Source organism: Lepisosteus platostomus, chromosome 3 (genome assembly GCF_059453375.1).
Source record: "Lepisosteus platostomus isolate fLepPlt1 chromosome 3, fLepPlt1.hap1, whole genome shotgun sequence".
In the NCBI taxonomy this organism is placed as follows: Eukaryota; Metazoa; Chordata; class Actinopteri; order Semionotiformes; family Lepisosteidae; genus Lepisosteus; species Lepisosteus platostomus.
The window spans coordinates 51,021,729-51,045,131 of record NC_142613.1 but is presented as its reverse complement, the minus strand read 5'-3'; the positions used below and the strand labels follow the sequence as shown (position 1 = coordinate 51,045,131).

At 50.3% G+C, this 23,403-nt stretch overlaps 2 protein-coding genes across 5 annotated transcripts; one reads left to right on the top strand and one right to left on the bottom strand.

Moving 5' to 3' along the window:
• The first annotated feature begins 9,177 nt into the window (after nt 1–9,177).
• spdya (speedy/RINGO cell cycle regulator family member A) lies at nt 9,178–17,469 on the top strand. 3 transcript variants are annotated; one of them, XM_088626036.1, is made up of 7 exons: nt 9,178–9,452; nt 11,326–11,518; nt 12,625–12,683; nt 12,857–12,942; nt 13,603–13,774; nt 16,010–16,328; nt 16,664–17,469. In XM_088626036.1, the coding sequence occupies exons 2-7, from the start codon at nt 11,494–11,496 to the stop codon at nt 16,726–16,728; spliced, it is 726 nt and encodes a 241-aa protein (XP_088482162.1). In that variant the 5' UTR covers nt 9,178–9,452; nt 11,326–11,493; the 3' UTR covers nt 16,729–17,469. The 3 variants fall into 3 exon arrangements, with proteins under 3 accessions (XP_088482162.1, XP_088482160.1, XP_088482161.1); XM_088626034.1 differs by having other exon boundaries at nt 11,290–11,518; XM_088626035.1 differs by lacking the exon at nt 9,178–9,452 and adding an exon at nt 10,235–10,563 and having other exon boundaries at nt 11,290–11,518.
• An 8-nt stretch (nt 17,470–17,477) lies between these two features.
• On the bottom strand, nt 17,478–23,390 carry trmt61b (tRNA methyltransferase 61B). 2 transcript variants are annotated; one of them, XM_088626026.1, is made up of 7 exons: nt 21,854–23,387; nt 21,054–21,156; nt 20,737–20,927; nt 20,012–20,103; nt 19,551–19,771; nt 18,206–18,289; nt 17,478–17,696 (listed from the first exon to the last, which is right to left on the bottom strand). In XM_088626026.1, exons 1-7 carry the CDS (start codon nt 22,565–22,567, stop codon nt 17,548–17,550), a joined length of 1,554 nt encoding a protein of 517 aa, XP_088482152.1. In that variant the 5' UTR covers nt 22,568–23,387; the 3' UTR covers nt 17,478–17,547. The 2 variants fall into 2 exon arrangements, with proteins under 2 accessions (XP_088482152.1, XP_088482153.1); XM_088626027.1 differs by lacking the exons at nt 20,737–20,927; nt 21,054–21,156 and having other exon boundaries at nt 21,854–23,390.
• Nucleotides 23,391–23,403: the final 13 nt, after the last annotated feature.

The following is a 23,403-nucleotide window of genomic DNA, read 5'->3' as shown; positions in this document are numbered from 1 at the left end:
TTAATGCAGCACGTTTCTTTCATTCCTACTTCGGTAAATTTGTCTGTTTTTCTTGTACATTTTTTATTCCGTTCAACGTGGATTGATGCGTAAGCTTTTAACGCTTCTATATCAAATTTTATGCAATGAAAAACAAATCCCTTTTGCATTTTAATACAATCAATATATTTAACCATAATAACAGACTAAACAAAATGTGTGCACTATCAAAAGTGGGGTAACATGGGATGTTGAGACCCTCAGCTACTAGCATATCTCCTTTCTTCAGTCCAGTTGCAGCCAGCACCTATATCACCCTGCAGCTCACAACTGGCAGCCCACTGAAGCTCAGCAGGTGTGAGCCTGGTCAGTACCTGGATGGGAGACTCCTAGGGAAAAACTAAGGTTGCTGCTGGAAGAGGTGTTAGTGAGGTTAGCAGGGGGTGCTTATCCTGCAGTCCATGTGGGTCCTAATGCCCCAGTATAATGATGTGGACACTATACTGTAAAAAGGTACCGTCCTTTGGATGAGATGTAAAACTGAGGTCATGACTCTCTATAGTCTTTTAAAATCCCAGGGTGTTTCTTGTAAAGAGTAGAGATGTAACCCCAGTTTCCTGGCCAAATTTCCTATTGGCCCTTACCAATCATGGTTTCCTAATAATCCCCATCTCTGAACTGGCTTCATCACTCTGTTCTCCTCCTCACTGAGAGCTGGTGTGTGGTGAGCGTTCTGGCGCACTATGGCTGCTGTTGCATCATCCAGGTGGGGCTGCACACTGCTGGTGGTGGAGGAGAGTCCACATTACCTGTGAAGCGTTTTTCTGTCCAGAAAAGCATTACTAATATATTAGTAGTAATTTTACTAATTACTAATACAATAATAATACTATTGGTCTTGTGGATCACCTCTTGGAAAAACTGATCCAGTGCACTGCTGGACAGTGAAAATTGACCACAGATTGGAAAGTCCGGGTGTGGACACCAGGTGTCGAAGGCTGTGTGGGTGTGAATTGCCTTGATGGGTCAGTTTCACCCTGGAGCTGATTCAGTTTGATGCCCTGTTCTTGGAGTTGATCGAAGGCCCTCTCGACACAGACACTAGAAGATTACCACACGGTGCAGCTGGCAGCGTACGGTGTTGCTAAACTGGTTTGACTGGGCCTCTGTTTGCGAGAACAGGAAGTGATGGAACGATGCATCAGCACACCTGGCCTACTCTGGGTAGGAAACACTGAAGACTTCTCCCTGGGGAAGAGGAAGGGATAAACCCCCCAGTCAGAGCAGAAGGGATCCTTCAGGAAGAATTGTGGTGGGACAGATCGTGCTGGTTGGACCCAGGAGAGGATGCGGAAACCAGGGACTCTACAGGGAGCTGCTGAGGAAGGCTCCTGCATCATCTTCCTCCGCCCCTGTCTGACATCGGACTCTGGGAAATGAAGGTGGGTTAGGGTTAGGGTTCGAGGGAACCATGTTGCCCAGGAAGGCCAGGACTGGGGAGGTTGCCCAAGAGCCCCGAAGGAGCACACTGAGTTTCATTCCTGTTCCTTGGTGTGATGGAAGGAGCCTCATCAGGTCCCTGACCAGAGCTGGTTTCACAGAAAACGGCTGCTGGTCTTCTCACTGGGGCCGAATGTCAGTACCTGAGCTCTGCAGGGTTTGCTTGTACTGCTCTGTCATGTGTGATGGATAGAGTGATAGACTGAAATACAATAATGTCTGGTCTGTGGATGCACTGGTGATTCTGGAGGTTTTAATAAGAACCTGTGGGAAGTTACGGAGGAGCCCAGCACCCTTATAAGTGTGGTGTAGTCGTACACAAAACAAGTCTTGTTTTAAGAGGTTGCCTATCTACAACGTGTGCTTCTCCAAAGGTGAATAAAATCTAATGTACAGACCCACAATGAATAGGAAATTTACCTTGGTTTTGTCAAATATGTGTCTTTGTTAATGTTGCTGGTGTTTTTGGACAAGGACCTGTTGCCAGATTGGCACAGTGCACTGTATACCTGCACTCTCTAATATCTACATAAACAGAAAATTATTTCTTAAATCAGATTAGGCTTATAATTATGCCTGTTGAAATACTCACACAGCATTCTACTGCCACTTTAAATATTACGATTATTCTCTTTTGGATACATAGAAAATATGCTGCACAGCACAGGGGGAGGAAAAACCTCATTTAACTGCAAGGAAACCTCTAGGTGTCTGCAGCTGGCAGCTGCCCCTTCCTCCAGAGTAAACACATACAGTATCATATTTGAGAGATGTAAGATACACATCCCCTACAGTAAATCTCCATGTGTACAGATTCCTAAGAGATGAAAAGAATTTTCAGTTAAAACAATTTGCAGGAAATGCAGTAAGCCAATAGAGACCTGACCTACAAAAGAAAAAGATTGACTTCTCAAGATCTGAATGGTCAGAGCATTGCCAGTGGCTAGATCATGTTACAGTTCCACCATCTCGCCACCAGGGGGCACCCCAAGCTCGGGTTGCTGTTCCAGCTGTGCTGCAGACGCAGATCTAGCAGGTGCTTGACTGCCCAGTGTCCCTAGGGCTCCACGCCTCCCCTCCTCAGGCCTGTAGAAACCCAGCTCTCGGGGGATGCAGTGCTATGTGTTGTTCATCTCTCTGTTGAGCTCCACATCCTGGCTTCTTGAGTTTTCTACCCGTTTTAAGTATTTTCCTCTGTTGTCCTTCACTACTTCACTTATTCTTTGTTTTTGTTCTCTATTTATGATCTCATGGCTTTTGGATTTTCCCTGTCTTCTGTACCCTGCTCCTGGTGTCTTGTTGATTCTCCCTGGATGACTTACCTGGTTTTAAACTTTTCCCTGTTTCAAGACTTTGGTTGCTGATTGTCACACCGTTGTCTTCCTGAACTACCTGCCCGGTTCTGGGCTGTGGCCTGTCTCAAGGTTGTGTTTAATTGTGGACTTTGGTCTTCCCTGACTCTTGGAATCTGCACAGGGCCCATTCCTTGTAATTCTGAGCTGTCGAGATGGCCATTACAGCTCATCGGTAACAGTCTGTCTCATGGTTACTGTGTCACATACAAGGTAATTACCCCCCATTAAAATATTATTTCAACATACAGTCCACAGATACGGCCATCAGCCTGTTTGGGAAAATATTTACATTTGTGGTATATTATACTGTGCCTGAAAGTGTGATGAATTTACACTTACAGGAGTTATTAGTCTCTTGAACTTTATCTTTTTTTTATTTTTGGAAGATGTGATAGCAACTTTTTTTGGGAAAACTATAAGCACTGACTAGCAAAGGTAGAGTGAAGTACTAATGTTGTTTTTTTGTTATCCATTTTGACAAGTAAGCATCAATGATTCTGTCATTGAGCCCTTAGTATATTTACAGTATATCACCCAGACGTACCCCAGCTATAGACTGAGTAATGGTCACACTAATAAAAGCCTACTGTATCTCTACATCTCTATAGATTTCTCGTAGCACTGCATTAATGATTACAAGCATGTAAAATCATGCAGGTTTTCAAATGAAAGTAAATCGTAAGAAGCAAAAATGGTCTCAGGTTAGTTTAATTCTGCGACTCATCATAAAACTGTGGATTATATTGTGATTTTCATCACAGAACCAGCTCTGTGGAATCTGAATACCCTGCACTTTTTGCGGCTGAGTGGATTCATGGTCTGAACGGAGAGAGAAGGATGTTCTAGAACTTTGGCAGCTATACGTCTTTCAATAAAATCTCTAATATACTGTTACCTTCTAATGTAAAGTCTATATCGATTTCACCCAGTTCTGCCTCTGCAGTTACAGTGTTAGAAATGCTGATTCTACCAGGTTCTTGAATGTATTGTGCAGTACGCAGGCTGTCTCTCTGTCACTCAGGCAGCTGTACTACAGTAGGTGACAGAGTCGAGTAGGTGTAGACAGCTGTAGACAGTAGGTGACTGTCTAAGGGCTCTCGGTCTGTTTGTGTTGCAGTGCCAACTGTGGGTGAAGAGGTTCACAAACATACGTTTCTGACTGATGCCACCTCTTTCTCTAAAATATCAAATATGACGTTTGTTTCATCTGCAGTGCTGTGTGTCCGCTGTGTTATGATGGATTGGTCATTAGCTTAAATTCTAATTTCCTGTCCAGTGCACAACAGTAACACCATTCTATCTGTGATGCTTTCCACTGTACTGCTTTTTACACAGTTCATTAGCTTGCCTCATAACATGACTTTTACAAGCCATAATTATACTCAGTATTAATTCATGGTCCTGTACAGTCCCACTGACAATTTTCCAACACCTTTTGAGATAGCTTTCCATATAGTCCCCCATTGAAAACACTATGGAGCATAGTGAGCAACATTATGCAGTGACCACTATTGTTTTGGAAAGCTGATGTATTATGTCTGAAAATGTTCTGTTCTTGGTGTCTACTAGCTGTTCAAAAGTTGCTCAACAGCACTTTGGGTATGCTCCTCACTTACCATAAAAGCTATGGACACAACTGTATGTGGTAGGAGAAGGCTGCCTATAAACACCTCATAATACTCTTTTTTCTTGGCCAGATCTGAGGAAACTGTTCTGCTGGTTACATCCCAGGATGCTGGACTGGCAAATGTCAAGTCTTGCCACAGTCGAATATCCGATTCGTGAAACATTCCACTTTTAACGGCACAAATGGTATAATTTGAATAAATCTCTTCACATATTTGCTTGTTTTATCTTCATTTTCAAGTGTATGTTTCAAACTTCGAAGTGCAGTTTGTTCATCACTATCAAGTACCTTATTGTCTGGATGTTCAGATTGAATTCTCTTCAGAGTGGATGAGCTTGAACCACTGCCTGTTTCAATTGACAGCAGCCAAAGATTTCATTTCTGCCTTTCCTAAAAGCTCATTATCTAATTTGTAAGGTCTGACATTTGTCATTCATTCTTCTGATTTCTCTCTTTCAAGTCTTCTGATTGGTCTAGCGTTTAAAATGTCACAAAAATGCTCTACCAGCCCTCTGTGAACAACCTAAAAAGCCAGGGCTGTGTGTTTCCAGGAGTGATGAGGACAGTCCCTTTACAGAACGTCTGACCACAGTATCCATGTTTTCAGATTGGTCTTCCAGGAACATCTTTTGCTACGCTTGCTGTACTGTGGTACTTGAACATGGGATTGTTCCTGCAAAAACATGTTCTTGTGTTTTTAACGAAGTACCTTCTCTCTATTTCTATTGGACTTTGTGTGACTTGGCTTTGTATGATAAAATCCTCTGTAATGCTTCCTGGGTTAGTAATGTATGTTTCTGAAAATTACTGCTGTCTTTGCAATCTAGTGTCCTCAGTGTCATCGGGGTGCCTGTGTTTGTGTGATTTATTTTTTAGTGGTGGAGGTCTCTAAACAGCCACTGGTGTGTGTCTTTATACTGACAATATCATTACTATTGACTCACTCCTGCAGGCATCCTTACTGTGCCTTTGACTTTCAGTGGGAACAGTTTCCTTGGGTGACACATTAAATACTATATTACATTGCACTCCGGTATCGTTACATCTGTTTGTAAAGGTGAACCTGGTTTTTAACACCCTGACTTTGACACCACAGACATCCTTCAGATGCGATAGTTATGTCATTCCCTGACACCTACAGAAGTAAAGAGAAACCACTCCTCGCAAGCAAGTTTTTGCTGTCCCCACATTAATAGTACTACTACTATTACTACTAATAATAATTCACATCATATTACTCTTTCTAATTTCTCCCATCTACCTTCAAATAGCTTCTTCTGGTTCCTTATTCTATGTGTTGTCCATTCCATTTCATAGACTACACTATTGTTTCAGTCCATTTACTGATTTGAAGTGCTTGTGGCTTTGAGCCACAATCTTATCATCTGCCACTGGTCTCTGCTGTACCCGATGCCCTCATCAGGCACCCCGGCTGAGACCTCCATATCCCCTGCACACCTACCCGGGAGTCACAGTCACAGCATCTCCCTCTCCCCTCCTCGCAGTTAAGGTCTCAGCAGGTGCTCCGCCCGCCCTTGTCTGTCACAGGTACAATCAGTCCAGTTAGGCTGACTGTGCTTCCCAGTCTTAGATCTTTTTCAGTGTCTATTCCAAATATCTATTCCAAAGAGTTCTTCTAAAAAGCTTGATCAAATACTTTCACAGTCCAGGTGGAATGATAAAACATGTGTGGAAGGAGTTTTTACAAAGACCAAAAAAGGAGGGTGGCATGGTTGTGCCTAATTTTTAGTTTTGTTGCTGAGCAGTAACTGTCAAGAACCTTTTACACCGACACCCAGCTCAGTCACAAGAGTCAGATCTTGCCTGACTAAAATCTGAAAATAACTCTTGCACATCTCCATCCCTCTGGCTGTGCTGTGCTCTTCTCTACCCCAGTTCAGCAACCCCTGGTGCCACAGCCCCTCTGTACTTGGGTTCAGAGTCTCTCTCCTAGCCGTCCTGTTCACACCCATCACGTGTCTCCCTTCGCTCAGTCACCAGACATTCCTCAACACAAACAGGGCTGTGACGACTCAAGGTCTGTCTGAAAACAACATTGTATGTCATTTATAACATCACTTTACAATTTCTTGTATTAGGAGTTTGTCTTTTCACATACCCCAGCTTGCTCTCCATGAGACACAGACAGGGAGAGAAGCTTGGGGTCAGAGCGCAGGGTCAGCCATTGTACAGCGCCCCTGGAGCAGTTGGGGTTAAGGGCCTTGCTCAGGGGCCCAGTGGAGTCGGATTGCTCTGCCGGCCGCAGGATTCGAACCAGCAACCTTCCAGCCACAGGCGCAGATCCTCGGCCACAGAGCCACCTCTCCGCCGGTGAAACGCCGGTGAACACCTAAGAAAGAAATATAATCCACCCCAATCTCCCTTCTTTATTTACAACCTGGCACTTTGTACACCCCCATTTCCTTCGCTTCCCCCCAAAACTGACAGAGATCCTCTTCTTGAGCTCCTCCCTGGTGACAAAGGTTTAATATCTGAGGTTTTATCATTCATTGTTTCTTCCGTTACACTAAAGGGCTGGTGAGAGTCTGTTTTAATCCAGGCTCGCCCTTCCTCCATCTGTGCCCTCATCCAGTTTAAAATGACCCACCCCTTCCACGTGTCGAAGTCTGAGCTTGCTACGACTTCTCTCAGTCCGGACCCGACGTGACAGAGGCGGGCGAACCCCTGCGACTCTCATACTCATGTCCTCTGCTGGTTCATTTCTTTGGATATTTTCTTTCCTCCTGCTCATCTTGAAATGGACCACACTCCTTGTATTGGCATTGTCGGCTCCTGGACACCCCCCCTGCCAGAAGTACAATCTGACAGCCTGACTCTCACGTCAACCCGCAAGGCGCCTTATCCTCCCGGCTTGGAAGCCAGCTGCCCCACCCACTGTTGTCCAGTAGATCAGAGGGGTGAGGCAGGTGCTGGAGCTGGAGAAACAGTGACCCACACTTGGCAGAGGAGTCACCATTAAGTAACCTGGCAACCATTTCCGTTTGAAGACTCCCTTCCAGAATCTCCCTTCTGGACCCTTGACCTCAGGCGGTTGCTAATTTTCGTCACTCAGGTGAAACCTTGATTTTCTCTTTTGTTGACTTTCTAGAGACCGTTTAGTGGAATTGGTATTTTTTTGTGTCTTCGGTCTCTCTGTCCTTTAGTTTTACTCTTTTTTTTGTGAGGGAAGATTCGGGAAGGGAATTGGAAATTCTGCATTTTCTTGGTCTGGAATTACTCTCAGCTGAAACTGTACCAGCACTTCAGTTCAATTCAATTTAAGCTACAGTATATTGTCCTCTGGGGGAAATATGCTTTACGGCACAGTCCAATCCAACAGTACAAGGACAGACACACAGTACCAAAAGAGCAGACAGTACAACAGTGTTACAGAGAGTTACTTTACGCTGTTAGTGGGTGAGTCTGGCACTGTTATTCCTGGGGACAGAGAAGTATCTCTGAATTGGAGTAGTGTAAGGGGAATTAAACACACACTCCATAATGCTCTTGACCTTCTTTACAACCCTCTGTTTGTAGAGGATGTTTAAGTTGATTTGCCCCCTTGATTTTGCTGCTTATTCTCACTAATTTTCCCAACTTATTAAATTTAACAGGACTGATGTTTCCAATACTCATACTGTCCTGTGTTCAACAGCATGCATGGACAACAGTTGGCAAATGATTTCAATGTATTTTATACCCGTTTTGAATTAAAACTGCCAGACGTCTCAACTAATAGTGCTGATCTCTCAGTATCAAAGAGTACTCAAAGAGTTTATTACAATGGCCACAGCAGAGGTGTCTAGGCAGTTCAGGAGAATTAGTGCAAGGATAAGCTCAGGTCCAGACACTGTTTCAGGAAGAGTTCTGCGATCTTGTGCAGATCGGTTTTGCGATCATTCTAGTTTGCCTTTCATCCATCTGTCCATTTTCAAACCGCTCCTTCCAATTCAGGGTCACAGGAGAGCCAGAGCCTGTCACAAAGGACACAAGACACAGTACGCCCTGGACGGCACACCTGTCCATCGCAGGGCACACACAAACAGACACCAGGGCCAATTTTCAGCACCAGTTAAACCTCATTTAGAATATGTATTTAGAAGGATTTTGGACACCATTTTATAGAAAATATATTGTTGATCTGGAATCAGACCAGAGAAAACCAGCCTGATACATTTTGGGGCTTTTGGGACTGAGTCCCTTCAGTCTTGAACAGAGGACTAAGAGGAGACCTGATATAAGTATTAAGGCACTGTCCTATACTGAGAGGCTGAAGGAACTGAGTCTCTTCAGTCTTGAACAGAGAAGACTGAAAGGAGACCTGATACAAGTATTAAGGGACTATCATACGCTGACGGGCTGAAGAAACGGAGTCTCTTTAGTCTTGAACAGAGAAGACTGTGAGGAGACTGATACAAATATTAAGGGACTGTCCTAAACTGACAGGCTGTATGAGCCTGCTTTAGAGACAGATTACACTACTACTGCCAAATCAAAACCCAGTTATAACATAGTTCAATTAGGTCGCTGCGTCGTCATGTGGCACACCCGAAGAAGAGCGCCACAGTCCAAACGTTTTTTTTCTTTTCTTCTCTTTTCAGCATGGAATAACCCTTTACTTGTTCCAATTATAACATGGTAGATTAGATTTATGTACCATATACTTGTAATTAAATCGAGTAATTAAAAATAAATATTCAATAATACCGACATCTCCCCCTCCCCCTCCGCGTTCGCGCGCTCCTACTCTTCGCCGTGGCGCGCGCTGCGGGTGTATGCTCTGACGCTCGAGGACTGCAGTTTATTTATATTTATTCATTACTTAAGTTTGTTTTATTAATCGATTTACTACAACCTTCTTTGATCTAATTACCTCGGCATAGTTGCCGCTAGTCTTGGCGGTGTGGTTTGACCTGGGCGACGCCGAAGGCCATAATCTCGACCTCCGCCGAGGAGGAGGTGAAAGTGTCCGGACTCGAAAACTCGGTCAGGTAAAAATAAAACAACAGATATTCGTGTATAAATCTCTCAACGTTTAATTGACACAGTTTTTGACAAACTGCCCGAGTAATACAAGGTCGACAGTCGAAATGTTTACACGCCGAGCGAATGTTTATTGGGGACTTTGAAACAAATAAGTGACGAAGGATAAACCAAACGAATAAAAATAAGTTTTAAATTGGAGAGTGAACGATGGCGAAGATAAATATCGGGTATCTCGAAGATAAGTCTGTCTCCAGTTCCTCTGAGGTTTCGATATTAATCGATTGAGGTGGGTGATTTCGGAGCGGTCCGAATGTAGTCATTCTCACCGTGACAGTGAAACTGAACTTCCTCTTTAGAGCAGTTACTTGTGTTTCGATATTTTCTAATAAAGCTGTTGTCTGCGTGTTTTTAACACGCACATGCTTGTAGGGTCTCAAAACCAAACCCCTTTCGACAGCAGGTTGTGCACAGCTCCGTCATCAAGCTGTATAAGTAACACCCCTTAATTAACCCCTCGCACCCAAGGCCACAGGCTTCTGAAGACATCTGACATCTGAAGTCGCACCCTGTGTCTTGAGTACTTCACCAGAAAGCCTGATTGCCTAGCTCTGCAAATTTTATATTTCAATTCAGGTATTAAACTAGGTCTAACTCAGATATGGCAGACAGATCATAATGGCTTAATACGTGTTTATTATGGAACAAGTAAAGGTTTATTCCATGCTGAACGGAGAAGAGAAAACACAACGTTTTGGCTGTGGAGCCTACATTCATAGCCAAATGAGCGCTATACATGTTACAAATGGAGCAGTGTTCCCACCTATTCTTCTTCTTCAGCTACCCACCTGAAGTGTTTATTATGTTTCGTTAAGAAAGTAGGGCACATGTAGAAACAACCTAGATGCGCATTTAAAACGGACAGGAGGCACTTCCTTACACAAAGGGTTGCAGGAGTGTGGAACAAGCTGCCCTGACATGTTGTTGGAGCCCAAATCCTGGCTTCTTTCAAGACACAGATGGATGAGATCCTGGGATCTGTCTAACTGCTGATGGCCAAATAGACTGGATGGGCTGAATGGCTTCCTCTCAGTTCTCTTGTGTTCTAGTGAAGACAGCGTGAGTCTTTCTTCTTGTTCGTGAAAGCCCAGATACACTCCTGCGGGGCTGAGATGGCTGGGTATTGTGCCGAGTGAGGAGGAGAGCGGCCCTCTGCGGTCATGAGGCCTGTGCCTCTGCGGGGCGTGGTGGAGAAGTGCACAGACACAGCCTGGCTCCCCGCTGGGCCTGAGGGATCCTCCAGATTCTCTTCTGTCACTCACTCAGACAGGCGTGGAGTCGGATGTAGTCCTGACTTCTAAACGTGACATGTCTGTACTGATCAGTGTATCTAGAACTTAGTCATGTATGAGTATTTCTGTAATGTTCACAGAGCGCACTGCGACTTCTTGTGTACCGTGTAGGCCCAGGATCTGCTTACTGCACCTGTGCTTCTTTTTTGTGTGCCCTGTTTCGGCTTGTTCGTGTGGAAGAGGAAGAGGCAATGGTGTCTCCTAGGCAAGCAGGCTTCTGTGCCAGATTCCAGGTCTGCTGAATCTGCACTGCGACTCTGTACTGTGTCTGCAAATGTTCCCAGTGTCTGAGCACTGTACATGTTAGTAACAGAGCGCCCACGCTCCAGAGAGTGTGGGAGAGTGGAGAGATTGTGATGCCTTAATACGTCTCCTTAGATTTTGTCCGTGACCCTGGCAGTGCGGTGTCTCACACCCTGGCCCGTCTCGCTCACCAGCACTAGAGTGTCTTATTTTGTGTGTTGCCGACGACGCCCGGACTGTGTCTCTGCAGAGCAGCATGATGAAGCACTCGCACCCCTGTTGCCAGACGCCGCCCTCGGTCACAGTGCGGGTCCAGCAGGCCTCCGCCCGGTCCCTGACGCTCAGGAGGGGCCTGCAGCTGAAGAGGCCCATCCAGCAGGAGGGCGAGGGCTGCGGCGAGGGGGACCAGGGCAAGCGCTCCTGGAACCCCACTCTGGTCATCCAGCGCCAGGAGATGGCTGCCTTCTTCAGGCTCTTCGGTGAGGCGTACAGCACATTCAGCCTGCTGCACGTAACCTGGCGCCGGCCTGGATCCATGCCTGTTGTGTTTCAGGTTTTTCCTCTCTCTCTGTCCCCCACTGGCTCATCGGCTCCTCATCCCCCTCGGCCTGATATGCTCTCACCCCAACGCTTTCTTGTCCCCTTCCACAGACGAACTCTCACTCTCTCATACTCTTGCCCTGACACACAGCTCCTTGAAGTCGATCCCCCTACAAACAGCACAAAAGATGAAACCCACCTCATTTGTCAGTGCTGCGTTTGAGCCGTGGAAAGTAGATTTCCAGCTGATTCCCCTACACACAGAAGATACTGTTATTAAATACAAAAATCAACCGCTTCCCTCCCTGGGCAAACGGAAAGAGAATTGCAAACACTGTTATCCTCGCACCTGTTACAGTGTGCTTGAACTCAATGGATGGGGTTACCGGAGGTCAAAGTCACTGTACATGGTTATGTGGTCACCCAAAAAAAGAAGGCGCTATGTTTCGGGAATTAAAGTAGCTGGGAAGCTACTTTCAACGGCACAAACTGACACAAACACTTCACTAACAAATGAGACCTGTTTGGTTCTCCTATGATGTTGCAGGGGGGCTGAGTGGCGTTGCGACCATGAAAAAACAAGATGCTTTATCTCGGAAACAAGCAACACAAACGCTACATTCAACAGCACAAACCAGCACAAACGCAGCACTGATGAATGCGGGGGGTTTCATTGTTTGTGCTGATTGTAGTAGGGCTGACTTCACGGAGCTCTGACACTCTCATCTTCTTGTCTTGACACTTTCTCGTCCTCTTGCCCAGACAAATTCTCCTCCTGACACTCGAGCCCTTTGACCTCACTCTCACCTTGCCCTGTTAAACTCCAGCTGACTGTACTGTCAGCAGAGGGTTACACAGCCTTGGATGGACCAATTGATCATATGAACGGGGTTTCAAAGGTGCTGAATTGTCTGTTTGGGTAGTGCTGATTGGTCTTGCGTATTAAGGTGTTCTAAACTGATACCTGGTTATATTGTATAACAGGTAAATCACAAATGGCTTATTTCCTTGTTTCTCTAAGGGGCCATTTCCTGCTTTTTTTCAGATGATGACCTGGTCCAGGACTTTCTATGGATGGACAGCTGTTGTAAAATTACAGATAAGGCAAGTACAAGGTGCTCCCTCAAATCCCACAGGTAAAAGTTTTTGCCTTGCCTCTGTTTAAGATAACCTGCCTGTGGAAAAAGGGTGATTTCCAAGACACTGTCTCCTCCGGTGCTCTGAGTAGGACTGCTGTCTCTCAGCGCTCTGAGTAGGACCGCTGTCTTTCTCTGCAGTACCTGCTGGCCATGACCTTTGTCTACTTCAAGAGGGCTTGTTTCCGCATCAGCGAGCACACCAGGATGAACTTCTTCATTGCTCTGTAAGTCCGACAGTCTGCTGGGAAGCTGTAATATTTATGTGAAAGGCTGTGTAGCAGAGTGGACAAACCAGATCTGTAGTAATGGGGTTTAACCACAAGAGGGCGGTGTTGTGACAATCCCAGGGTGAGTTAGGGAATTGGGTGCATCTGGGGACTCTCAGGAGAGAGTCAAATGTGGTCTGAAGAGATCCTCACAGTCACCCTGGGCAGTGAGTTCTGAAAGATCAGGGTGAGATCTTTGAAAAGCGTTCATTCCAAACTTTATACACATTCTTTAGGTGAAGTGTGGTGAAGACTTGTTTTGTCTAGCAGTAACCTCGGTAAATACTGTGTGGGCTTACCGGTAAGAAGGAAGATGGGTAAGAGTGAGACCAGCGAAACAGAATTAACTGGGTGAGTATTTTCCACTGCGACAGGGGTGCAACAGAGAGTTAAATGAGCAGTGTAATGTAGACCTCTAGGGTGGTTAGGGAGTAACACAGAGTGGTTCCCTGGATCTCCTGTATCCTCAGGCAGAGTTTGTGTGGATTCCCCTTGCTGCACTACCTACAAAGGGGACTATGTTTACAGGCTGTTTTCTGCACAGGTCATGGACTCGTAAGTTAAGAAATAGGCTGTGTAACCTCGCACTCTCCAGCTCACACTGTGTGCCCCCGGCAGGTACTTAGCCAACACCATGGAGGAGGATGAGGAGGAGAGCAAGTATGAGATCTTCCCCTGGGCGCTGGGCAAGAGCTGGAGGAAGAGCTTCCCCGGCTTCCTCAAGCGCAGGGATGAGCTGTGGGCCCGCATCGACTACCGGGCAGCAGTGAGCCGCCGCTGCTGCGAGGAGGTACTGCTCCCTGCTCCCTTTCCACCTGACTGGCCTCTCCCCTCCTCTCCCTCTCTGTCCACACTGACCCTCCTCTCGCTCTCTGTCCACACTGACCTGCCTCTCCCTCTCTGTCCACACTGACCCTCCTCTCCCCTCCTCTCGCTCTCTGTCCACACTGACCCTCCTCTCCCCTCCTCTCGCTCTCTGTCCACACTGACCCTCCTCTCCCATCCTCTCGCTCTCTGTCCACACTGACCCTCCTCTCCCCTCCTCTCCCTCTCTGTCCACACTGACCCTCCTCTCGCTCTCTGTCCACACTGACCGGCCTCTCCCCTCCTCTCGCTCTCTGTCCACACTGACCTGCCTCTCCCATCCTCTCGCTCTCTGTCCACACTGACCCTCCTCTCCCCTCCTCTCGCTCTCTGTCCACACTGACCCTCCTCTCCCCTCCTCTCGCTCTCTGTCCACACTGACCCTCCTCTCCCCTCCTCTCGCTCTCTGTCCACACTGACCCTCCTCTCCCATCCTCTCGCTCTCTGTCCACACTGACCCGCCTCTCCCCTCCTCTCGCTCTCTGTCCACACTGACCCTCCTCTCCCCTCCTCTCGCTCTCTGTCCACACTGACCCTCCTCTCCCCTCCTCTCCCTCTCTGTCCACACTGACCCTCCTCTCGCTCTCTGTCCACACTGACCGGCCTCTCCCCTCCTCTCCCTCTCTGTCCACACTGACCCTCCTCTCCCCTCCTCTCCCTCTCTGTCCACACTGACCCTCCTCTCGCTCTCTGTCCACACTGACCGGCCTCTCCCCTCCTCTCCCTCTCTGTCCACACTGACCCTCCTCTCCCCTCCTCTCCCTCTCTGTCCACACTGACCCTCCTCTCGCTCTCTGTCCACACTGACCGGCCTCTCCCCTCCTCTCGCTCTCTGTCCACACTGACCTGCCTCTCCCATCCTCTCGCTCTCTGTCCACACTGACCCTCCTCTCCCCTCCTCTCGCTCTCTGTCCACACTGACCCTCCTCTCCCCTCCTCTCGCTCTCTGTCCACACTGACCCTCCTCTCCCCTCCTCTCGCTCTCTGTCCACACTGACCCTCCTCTCCCCTCCTCTCGCTCTCTGTCCACACTGACCCTCCTCTCCCCTCCTCTCGCTCTCTGTCCACACTGACCCTCCTCTCCCATCCTCTCGCTCTCTGTCCACACTGACCCGCCTCTCCCCTCCTCTCGCTCTCTGTCCACACTGACCCTCCTCTCCCCTCCTCTCGCTCTCTGTCCACACTGACCCTCCTCTCCCCTCCTCTCGCTCTCTGTCCACACTGACCCGCCTCTCCCCTCCTCTCGCTCTCTGTCCACACTGACCCTCCTCTCCCCTCCTCTCGCTCTCTGTCCACACTGACCAGCCTCTCCCCTCTTCTCGCTCTCTGTCCACACTGACCCTCCTCTCACTCTCTGTCCACACTGACCCTCCTCTCCCCTCCTCTCGCTCTCTGTCCACACTGACCCTCCCCTCCCCTCCTCTCGCTCTCTGTCCACACTGACCCGCCTCTCCCCTCCTCTCGCTCTCTGTCCACACTGACCCTCCTCTCCCCTCCTCTCGCTCTCTGTCCACACTGACCCTCCTCTCCCCTCCTCTCGCTCTCTGTCCACACTGACCCTCCTCTCGCTCTCTGTCCACACTGACCGGCCTCTCCCCTCCTCTCGCTCTCTGTCCACACTGACCTGCCTCTCCCATCCTCTCGCTCTCTGTCCACACTGACCCTCCTCTCCCCTCCTCTCGCTCTCTGTCCACACTGACCCTCCTCTCGCTCTCTGTCCACACTGACCGGCCTCTCCCTCTCTGTCCACACTGACCCTCCTCTCCCCTCCTCTCGCTCTCTGTCCACACTGACCCTCCTCTCCCCTCCTCTCGCTCTCTGTCCACACTGACCCTCCTCTCCCCTCCTCTCCCTCTCTGTCCACACTGACCCTCCTCTCGCTCTCTGTCCACACTGACCCTCCTCTCGCTCTCTGTCCACACTGACCCTCCTCTCCCCTCCTCTCGCTCTCTGTCCACACTGACCCTCCTCTCCCCTCCTCTCGCTCTCTGTCCACACTGACCCTCCCCTCCCCTCCTCTCGCTCTCTGTCCACACTGACCAGCCTCTCCCCTCCTCTTTTCCCTCATTCCTTTCCTTCATCCCCACCCGTCCCGCCACACTAGAGCCCTGTCTTGTCTCCTCTGCTAACTCATCCTCTGTCTCTGCTCTTCTGTTGCCAGGTGATGGCCATCGCGCCCTCTCACTTCCTGTGGCAGCGGGAGCGGGCGCAGCACCACAGCGGTGCTCAGCGGCAGTACGGGAGCCCGGAGGACGCCCCTCTGCCCCGTGGCCCTGCAGCCTCGCCTGCGCCCTGCACTTTGTGTGGCAATGGGAGGCGCTACCTGGAGCTTGGGCTGTCCTCTTCCTCCTCCACCTCCTCTCCTCTGCCCTTCTCGCTGTCCCTCGACTGGACCGAGGACACATCAGCCACACTGGGCACGCACCTCTGCAGGAGGACCGAGGCCAGCAGCCCCCCGCCGTCGCGCCTGGATGTTCCCTGTAAGCACAAGTCCTCCCCAGAAGGCCAATGTGTAGTGTGATGTGCCCCCCTGACCCACTTCAATTCAGGGCCTCAGTCCTCCGCTTCCTAGCTGGTTTTGTGTGGAACATTGTGGCAGACATGTCTGTTCTGTCTTGTGTGTTCACATGCTGAAAGCTGAGCCTTGCACTTCCTGTGTGTCACTTCCTTGCACTCATGCTGATCAGCTGCTGTGAACTGTGCTGAAGTCCTTAGACAATCTGAATCACAGGGGCATTCTTGTAGCTGGGGGTACCTGAGAGGTACAGGGGGTTGTGGAGCTTCCTTCTGTTGTAACCCTGCTCTCCTCTCGCAGGGGAAGAGCTGGACAGTGGCATCGGGATGAAGGACACCTCCATGGACTGGTTCAACGAGGAGTAGGTCCTAGAGTTGGCCCTTGCCTCGCTGGCCAGAGCCCCTTCTCAGACCTTCCCCCACCACACCACCTCCACCCCTCTTCTCCAGAGGCTCCGGCATGCAAGAACGTGTTTCTCCAAGGCCCACCTGGAAAGGAAGAAAAGCCCCGTTTCCCTCTATTCTGTCCCCCAAGTGCCCGTGTGTCTGTGCTGTGTGCGGGAGTTTTTTGGGAGGCTCACTGCCCATTTCCTGGGTGCTACTCTGTGAGCTAGGTGGAGATGCGGTTGAGAAACATTGGCCAGAAAGCTCACACAGCCACTTTGAGTCATTACCGTTCACGTGACAGTCTGATCCAGGCTGTTTTAGAGAAGACATGATTGTTAAGATGACGCACTCGTACCTTTCACTGTTCTTCACACTAGCCTGTGGTTGGGGGATTTACTACCGCGGTACAGCACAGCACGCAGTGTTTTCACCTTTCTCACTCTTTCAGAAGGGCACAAGCTCCAGGGAGCCGCTTCCCCAGACTGGCAGCAGAAAGATGGCTGTTAGTCTCTTCTGCAGCCAGCAGTCTCGCTGCCTCGGCCTCCGAGAGACACCCCCTCACCCCAGCTCACGTTCGAGTTCATAAGGACTTGACATACTGCATCTCCCAAGGGTGCCTTCCCACTGATCCCTCAGTAATGCTGCACAGCACCTTATGGGGGGGGTCTCACTGTAAAGAGGCTCTGTGACAAAGTGGAGAATAAAAATGGTAAAAACCCAGCCTGCGGTTTTTGATTCCCACATGAAATCTTTATTAGCACACACAAAAAGACAGGCGGGGCAGCTGAATCCCACTCTTCAGGGCGGTCCTGTGTGACTGTTACAATCCGCCTCTCTGGTCCCAGTACTTTCGGATCCCCCCAGTTGGGCCTGGTCCCTGGGGCAGGAAATCTCAGGAGTATCCGTGGTGGTCCTCGGCACGACCTTCCGCAGCTTCACTAGGAAAGCTGATATTCACAGATGAAACCATTAGTGAAGACTTCAGTTCATCCATCCCTCAAAATAACTTCACACTTCATATTTTTAGACGGGAAGGTCCAACTGCAATGTGACCTCTCGTCAGCAGGTTATCCTAGGAGCCAGTAAACAGATGTTCCCAATCCCAGAGTTCCTCTGTTACAATCCTAATGTATTCCAAACCCAGGGACCCTCTGTACAGTCCTGATGTTCTCAATCCCAGAGAGACTTGCTGTTATAATCCTAATGTATTCCAAACACAGAGATCCTCTATTATATCCCTGATGCTCCCAATCCCAGAGAGACCCTCTGTTTAGCCCTGACGTTCCCAATCCAAAAGAGACCCACTGCACTGATCCCAGTTACTAATCCCAGACAAGCTCTCCGTTATACTTCTGTTTTTACTCATTGAAAGCTTTTCTTTGCTTGAATAAGTTTGATTATTCAAAGAACCAAGCGGAGTGAACTCCTCTCTCCTTCTGTCCTCAGAGCTGCTCACCTGTGTGGCTGCCCTGTTCATGATGGGGCCGGGCAATGTATGGCACCGGCCCAACCGGCCTGCTGTCCGGCCTGCCCAGTTCCTCTGCAGAACACACACAGAAAAACAGAAACTTCAGAACTGGAAATCCCACGTAATGTGAAGGAGAGGGACCGGCGGTGTTTTAACTTCAAGTTTCTAGGTTCATGCAGGCAGAGTCTGGTCCTACAGCGTTGAAAGAAGTTCATATTTAAATGTGATAAAATGGCGGCACCTGTAACTGAGCACTGCAACAGAACCAGGAGTCAGGCATCACAAGCCCATCTGTTCAGAAACGAGTCTTGCCAACTGGAGAAAAGGAGCCATATAGCAGTGGGACCCACAACTGCTGCCAGGGGCTTATTTCAATAGTGCAACAGCAAATTGGCTACAAATAGGTCTGTGAGTGACAGGCTTTCACTGATCACAAGTCAGCGTGTTGTGGTCAGGAGGTGAAACAGCACAAGTGAACACGTCCTCTGGACCAGACACACCCCTGGGCTGGGCTGAGGAGGGGCAGGTGGGCTTCGACCACTCGCCAGGATATTTCTAATGTGTCCTGGGGCAGAGGGTGTGTCTACTGACCATAACATCTCCTGTGTAACAGCTGTTCACCGAAAATGGAACAAACCAGCTAACGCCTCGAACCCACCAGGTTCAGCTTGATAACCCCTACATTTGAAGAAAAAAAACACCAGAACCTAATCAAGAACATAAGAAAAGAAGAGAAGCCAACCCGCCCATTTGGCCTGTTTGGTAGTTGGTAGGTAATTGACACCAGGATCTCATCCAGCTGTTTCTTGAAAGAAACCAGGCTTCAACTACATGGCTGGTTAGCGTGTCCCATACTCCCACCACCCTTTGTGTAAAGAGGTGCCTCCTGTTTGGAGTTTAAAAAGCAGTTACACTGAGTTTCCACTTGGGTTCTCTGGTTCATGTTTCACCGTTCATTCTGAAGGAAAGCTCCGGGGTGACTTTGTGGATTTTTAATACTTTCAAGAAGTGTCTGTATGAGATTCTCATATTAATGAGCTGTTAGTAAACAAATAGTTTGAGTGGTCTCCTCTTGTTTGTAGCCTTAAATGATTAACTGTTAGTACTCCCAATTGTTACAGACCTCAAGAGGCAATTTCCTCCAGGAATGATGTCCTCTAAACTTTGTAAGTATAGACAGTAGAGGCCTGATTTGGAGCTTAAATTGAAGCTATCCAGATCAAACAATAATGAATTGATGAGGATAAAGGCCTTGCAGCCTTAAACCCCAGCATTGTCTCTTGTTAAGTAATCCTCCTGTCGATGTCTGTGCTGTTTGTATTTTAGCTGTTACCTTCCTCCTGATCACATGACGCCGACTCCTCCTCACTGCCTAACTCTTCCTCTCCGTGATCTGTGGCCCCGGAGGGGAAGACTCTGAGGGCGTAGCTCCCATCTTTTTTGATGACTGGGGCAAGGAACCAATCCCTGTGCGTGACCTCGATGACGCGCTCACACAGCAGAGGCAACCTGCTCCGCCGCACGCCCTCCAGCAGATCCACCACCTGTGTGATACTGCCCCCACAGGACGGAGGTCGAATGACAATTACTGCAAACAGACCAGCTGTTTCACAGTGCTCTCGGCACTATGCAACACTGCAGCGCATGGATGTTTAGCAGAAAAACTCAAAACGGGAATTATTTATTTTATGTAAATGAAATTAAATGCTTGAAGGTGCACATACAGTGAAAATAAATGCTACAAATAATAAGACAGCCAGTGCTTTGTGGCTCCTGCACTGTGTACTCACTCACTTGGCCAGGTAGACTGCGCACACAGCTCCTTGTCGCAGGTGAGGGAGCACAGTGGGCAGAACCACCTGGGGATCCAGCATGTCCAGAGCCACCTGGAACAGAGGAGTTATTACCCAGGTGTACGCAGTCAGATCTGCAGAGGAGTTATTACCCAGGTGTACACAGTCTGACCAGCAGAGGAGTTATTACCCAGGTGTACACAGTCTGACCAGCAGAGGAGTTATTACCCAGGTGTACACAGTCTGACCAGCAGAGGAGTTACCAATAGACCAACAGGAGTTACAGTATAGTTATACTCAGTCAGACACAGGATACGCCTGATACAGATAAGAATATGGCACTGCACACATCTGAGTACAGATGTGACCTGCATACAGGAAGAGGGGGGTAGGACACACGCCTGAGACAAGTAGAGAGGGGGTAGGACACACACCTGAGACAGGTAGAGAGGGGTAGGACACACACCTGAGACAGGTAGAGAGGGGAGTTAGGACACACACCTGAGACAGGTAGAGAGGGGAGGTAGGACACACACCTGAGACAGGTAGAGAGGGGTAGGACACACACCTGAGACAGGTAGAGAGGGGAGGTAGGACACACACCTGAGACAGGTAGAGAGGGGGTAGAACGCACACCTGAGACAGGTAGAGAGGGGGTAGGACACACACCTGAGACAGGTAGAGAGGGGTAGGACACTAAGATTATATAAGAGCGTTAATACTGACTGAGTGAAAGCTTCTTCCTTCAAGGTGAGGGGCAGCAGCCTCTATGTTCTTGTTGATGAACTCCACATTATCAGGCCACACCTCCTCGTGAGCCACACCCCAGGATTCCCGCCAGCGCTGGTAGTTGAGCAGCGCCCTCCGGTGGTGATCCTCCCGCACCTCCAGACTCAGCACACTACCCCTGGATCCCACTGCACACAGACACACCCAGCAACCTAGTGAGCATGGACCTGAACAAACTCACACACCGACACAGTGAGCACTGACTCAGAATACAGTGTGCTGAAACTGCACACACAGACACAGGAAGTGCTGACCTGCGCGGGACAGGAAGAGTGTCATGGCCCCTGACCCCGAGCCGGCCTCCAGCACACTGTCCCCCTCCCCCACATCCATCATGAGCAGCATGGCACTGACATCCTGGAGAGACAGACAGGCCCAGTGTGGGAGAGGTACAGGAGAGAGAGAGACAGACAGGACCAGTGTGGGAGAGGTACAGGAGAGAGACAGACAGACAGGCCCAGTGTGGGAGAGGTACAGGAGAGAGACAGACAGACAGGCCCAGTGTGGGAGAGGTACAGGAGAGAGACAGACAGACAGGCCCAGTGCGGGAGAGGTACAGGAGAGAGACAGACAGACAGGCCCAGTGTGGGAGAGGTACAGGAGAGAGACAGACAGACAGGCCCAGTGTGGGAGAGGTACAGGAGAGAGACAGACAGACAGGCCCAGTGTGGGAGAGGTACAGGAGAGAGACAGACAGACAGGACCAGTGTGGGAGAGGTACAGGAGAGAGACAGACAGACAGGCCCAGTGCGGGAGAGGTACAGGAGAGAGAGAGAGAGAGACAGACAGGCCCAGTGCGGGAGAGGTACAGGAGAGAGAGAGAGACAGACAGGCCCAGTGTGGGAGAGGTACAGGAGAGAGAGAGAGACAGACAGGCCCAGTGCGGGAGAGGTACAGGAGAGAGAGAGAGACAGACAGGACCAGTGTGGGAGAGGTACAGGAGAGAGAGAGAGACAGACAGGACCATGTGGGAGAGGTACAGGAGAGAGAGAGAGACAGACAGGACCAGTGTGGGAGAAGTACAGGAGACAGTTTACCCCAGGGGCTGGAGTACCTTAGGGTAGGCGATGGCCGGCCCTCTCCTCATCAGCAGCACGTACTCCTCCAGGCTGGGGCGCCGCAGCAGCAGGGGGTGGCCGATGGAAGAAGGGACGAATGCTCCGGAGGGGCACCCCACGACCTCGCTGTGGCGGACCGACCCCAAATTACTCTGCAGCCGGCCCCTCTCGCTCAGCAGGAACATCTTCCGGAACTCCAGGCGCCCCTTCCGCCGGAACTCCGCCAGGACCAGCTCGCCGGGGCGCAGGGGCGGCCCCCCAGGCGGGACGCTCCCACCAGGGACACGGCCCCCTCCAGCGAGAGCTTCTTCCCCCGTCTCCTGAGACTCCCCAGGTCCCGGGGTGTCTCTCTCCTTCCCACGACTGGCCCATTCTCCAGGGGTCCCCCCTGCGCCCCCTATCTCACCCGCCCCCTGCCTGCCTTCTGCCTCTCTCAGCTCCCACACCTCCTGCGCCAGGGCGTCCTGGGGCAGCAGACGGCTCACCCTCTCCAGGGGGGACAGGGGGCGCCGTCTGGCCCCGGGTCTCCACCTGATAGCGCTGACGTCAGGGCCCGGACTGCCGCCATCGTCCCCGTTCCCACCCTGGCCTGCAGGCGCGGTCCCGAAGGGTCTCGGGCACCGGGCCTCCGAGGATCCGCCGCCCCAGCGCCGGCCCGCACGCCCTGCAGCGGACCGGACACACCAGGACCGGCCCAGGGCCGCCCACATCACCGCAGCGCGCCAATCCCAGCTGCCTCAGCGGGGTCAAGAGTCAAGAGTCAAGGGTCAAGGGTCAAGGGTCAGAGCAATGAGCTGAGGCGGCGTCACAGGCCCGCGGAGGTAGAGACGAACTACGATTCTGAACTTCCTGCTTGTGCTTGGTGGCGAGGGCTGCCCAGCCCGTGAACGGGAGGGGGTTAACCTGACGCGCTAGACCACTCGTGTCAGCTGTCGCCTTCCCTCCCGGGTCGAGTCCAGCTCGCTCTCTGCAGCGGACACCCGCGTCCTGGTCACGTTCCCCCGTGTCTCGAGGTCAAGGGCGCCCGGCCGGCAGGGTCAACCCGATGCGCACCCCCGTGCAAGGGCGATATTAACCGACACCCGCCGTGGTTCAGCAGGAACCTTTCTTCCACAGACCGAGTTTCCGTGAAGGGTGCTGCTCGCGGCACACCCCCTCCGAGTCCTCGGCGTTGTGCGCAGTTACGAGTACAAATCCACGGCCGCTGTCACCTACTCTTTAACGGTCTTCGCGCTGCAAGGCGCTCGTCCGGCACACAGGCCGCAGTCTCGCCTGGCAGTAGTGATGTCCTGCGGGTTCGGGCTCCGGGCCTCGCTCACACACGCTGCTGTCCCCAACACCACGCTGGAGGCGCGTGTACTGCGTCATCAAGAGAGCGACGCGCAGCATGGCCTGTCGGAGCAGCGGAGGGGGTTTCCGCGACTTAATCTTTACAGCCTTGTTGACGACATAAACGAAGCTCAAAACTTCCCAGTAACTCATCTACCTTCTGTGTTGTAATTCTTAGTGTATTGTAAAAACGTATGTTGGCTTTCCACCCGAAGAC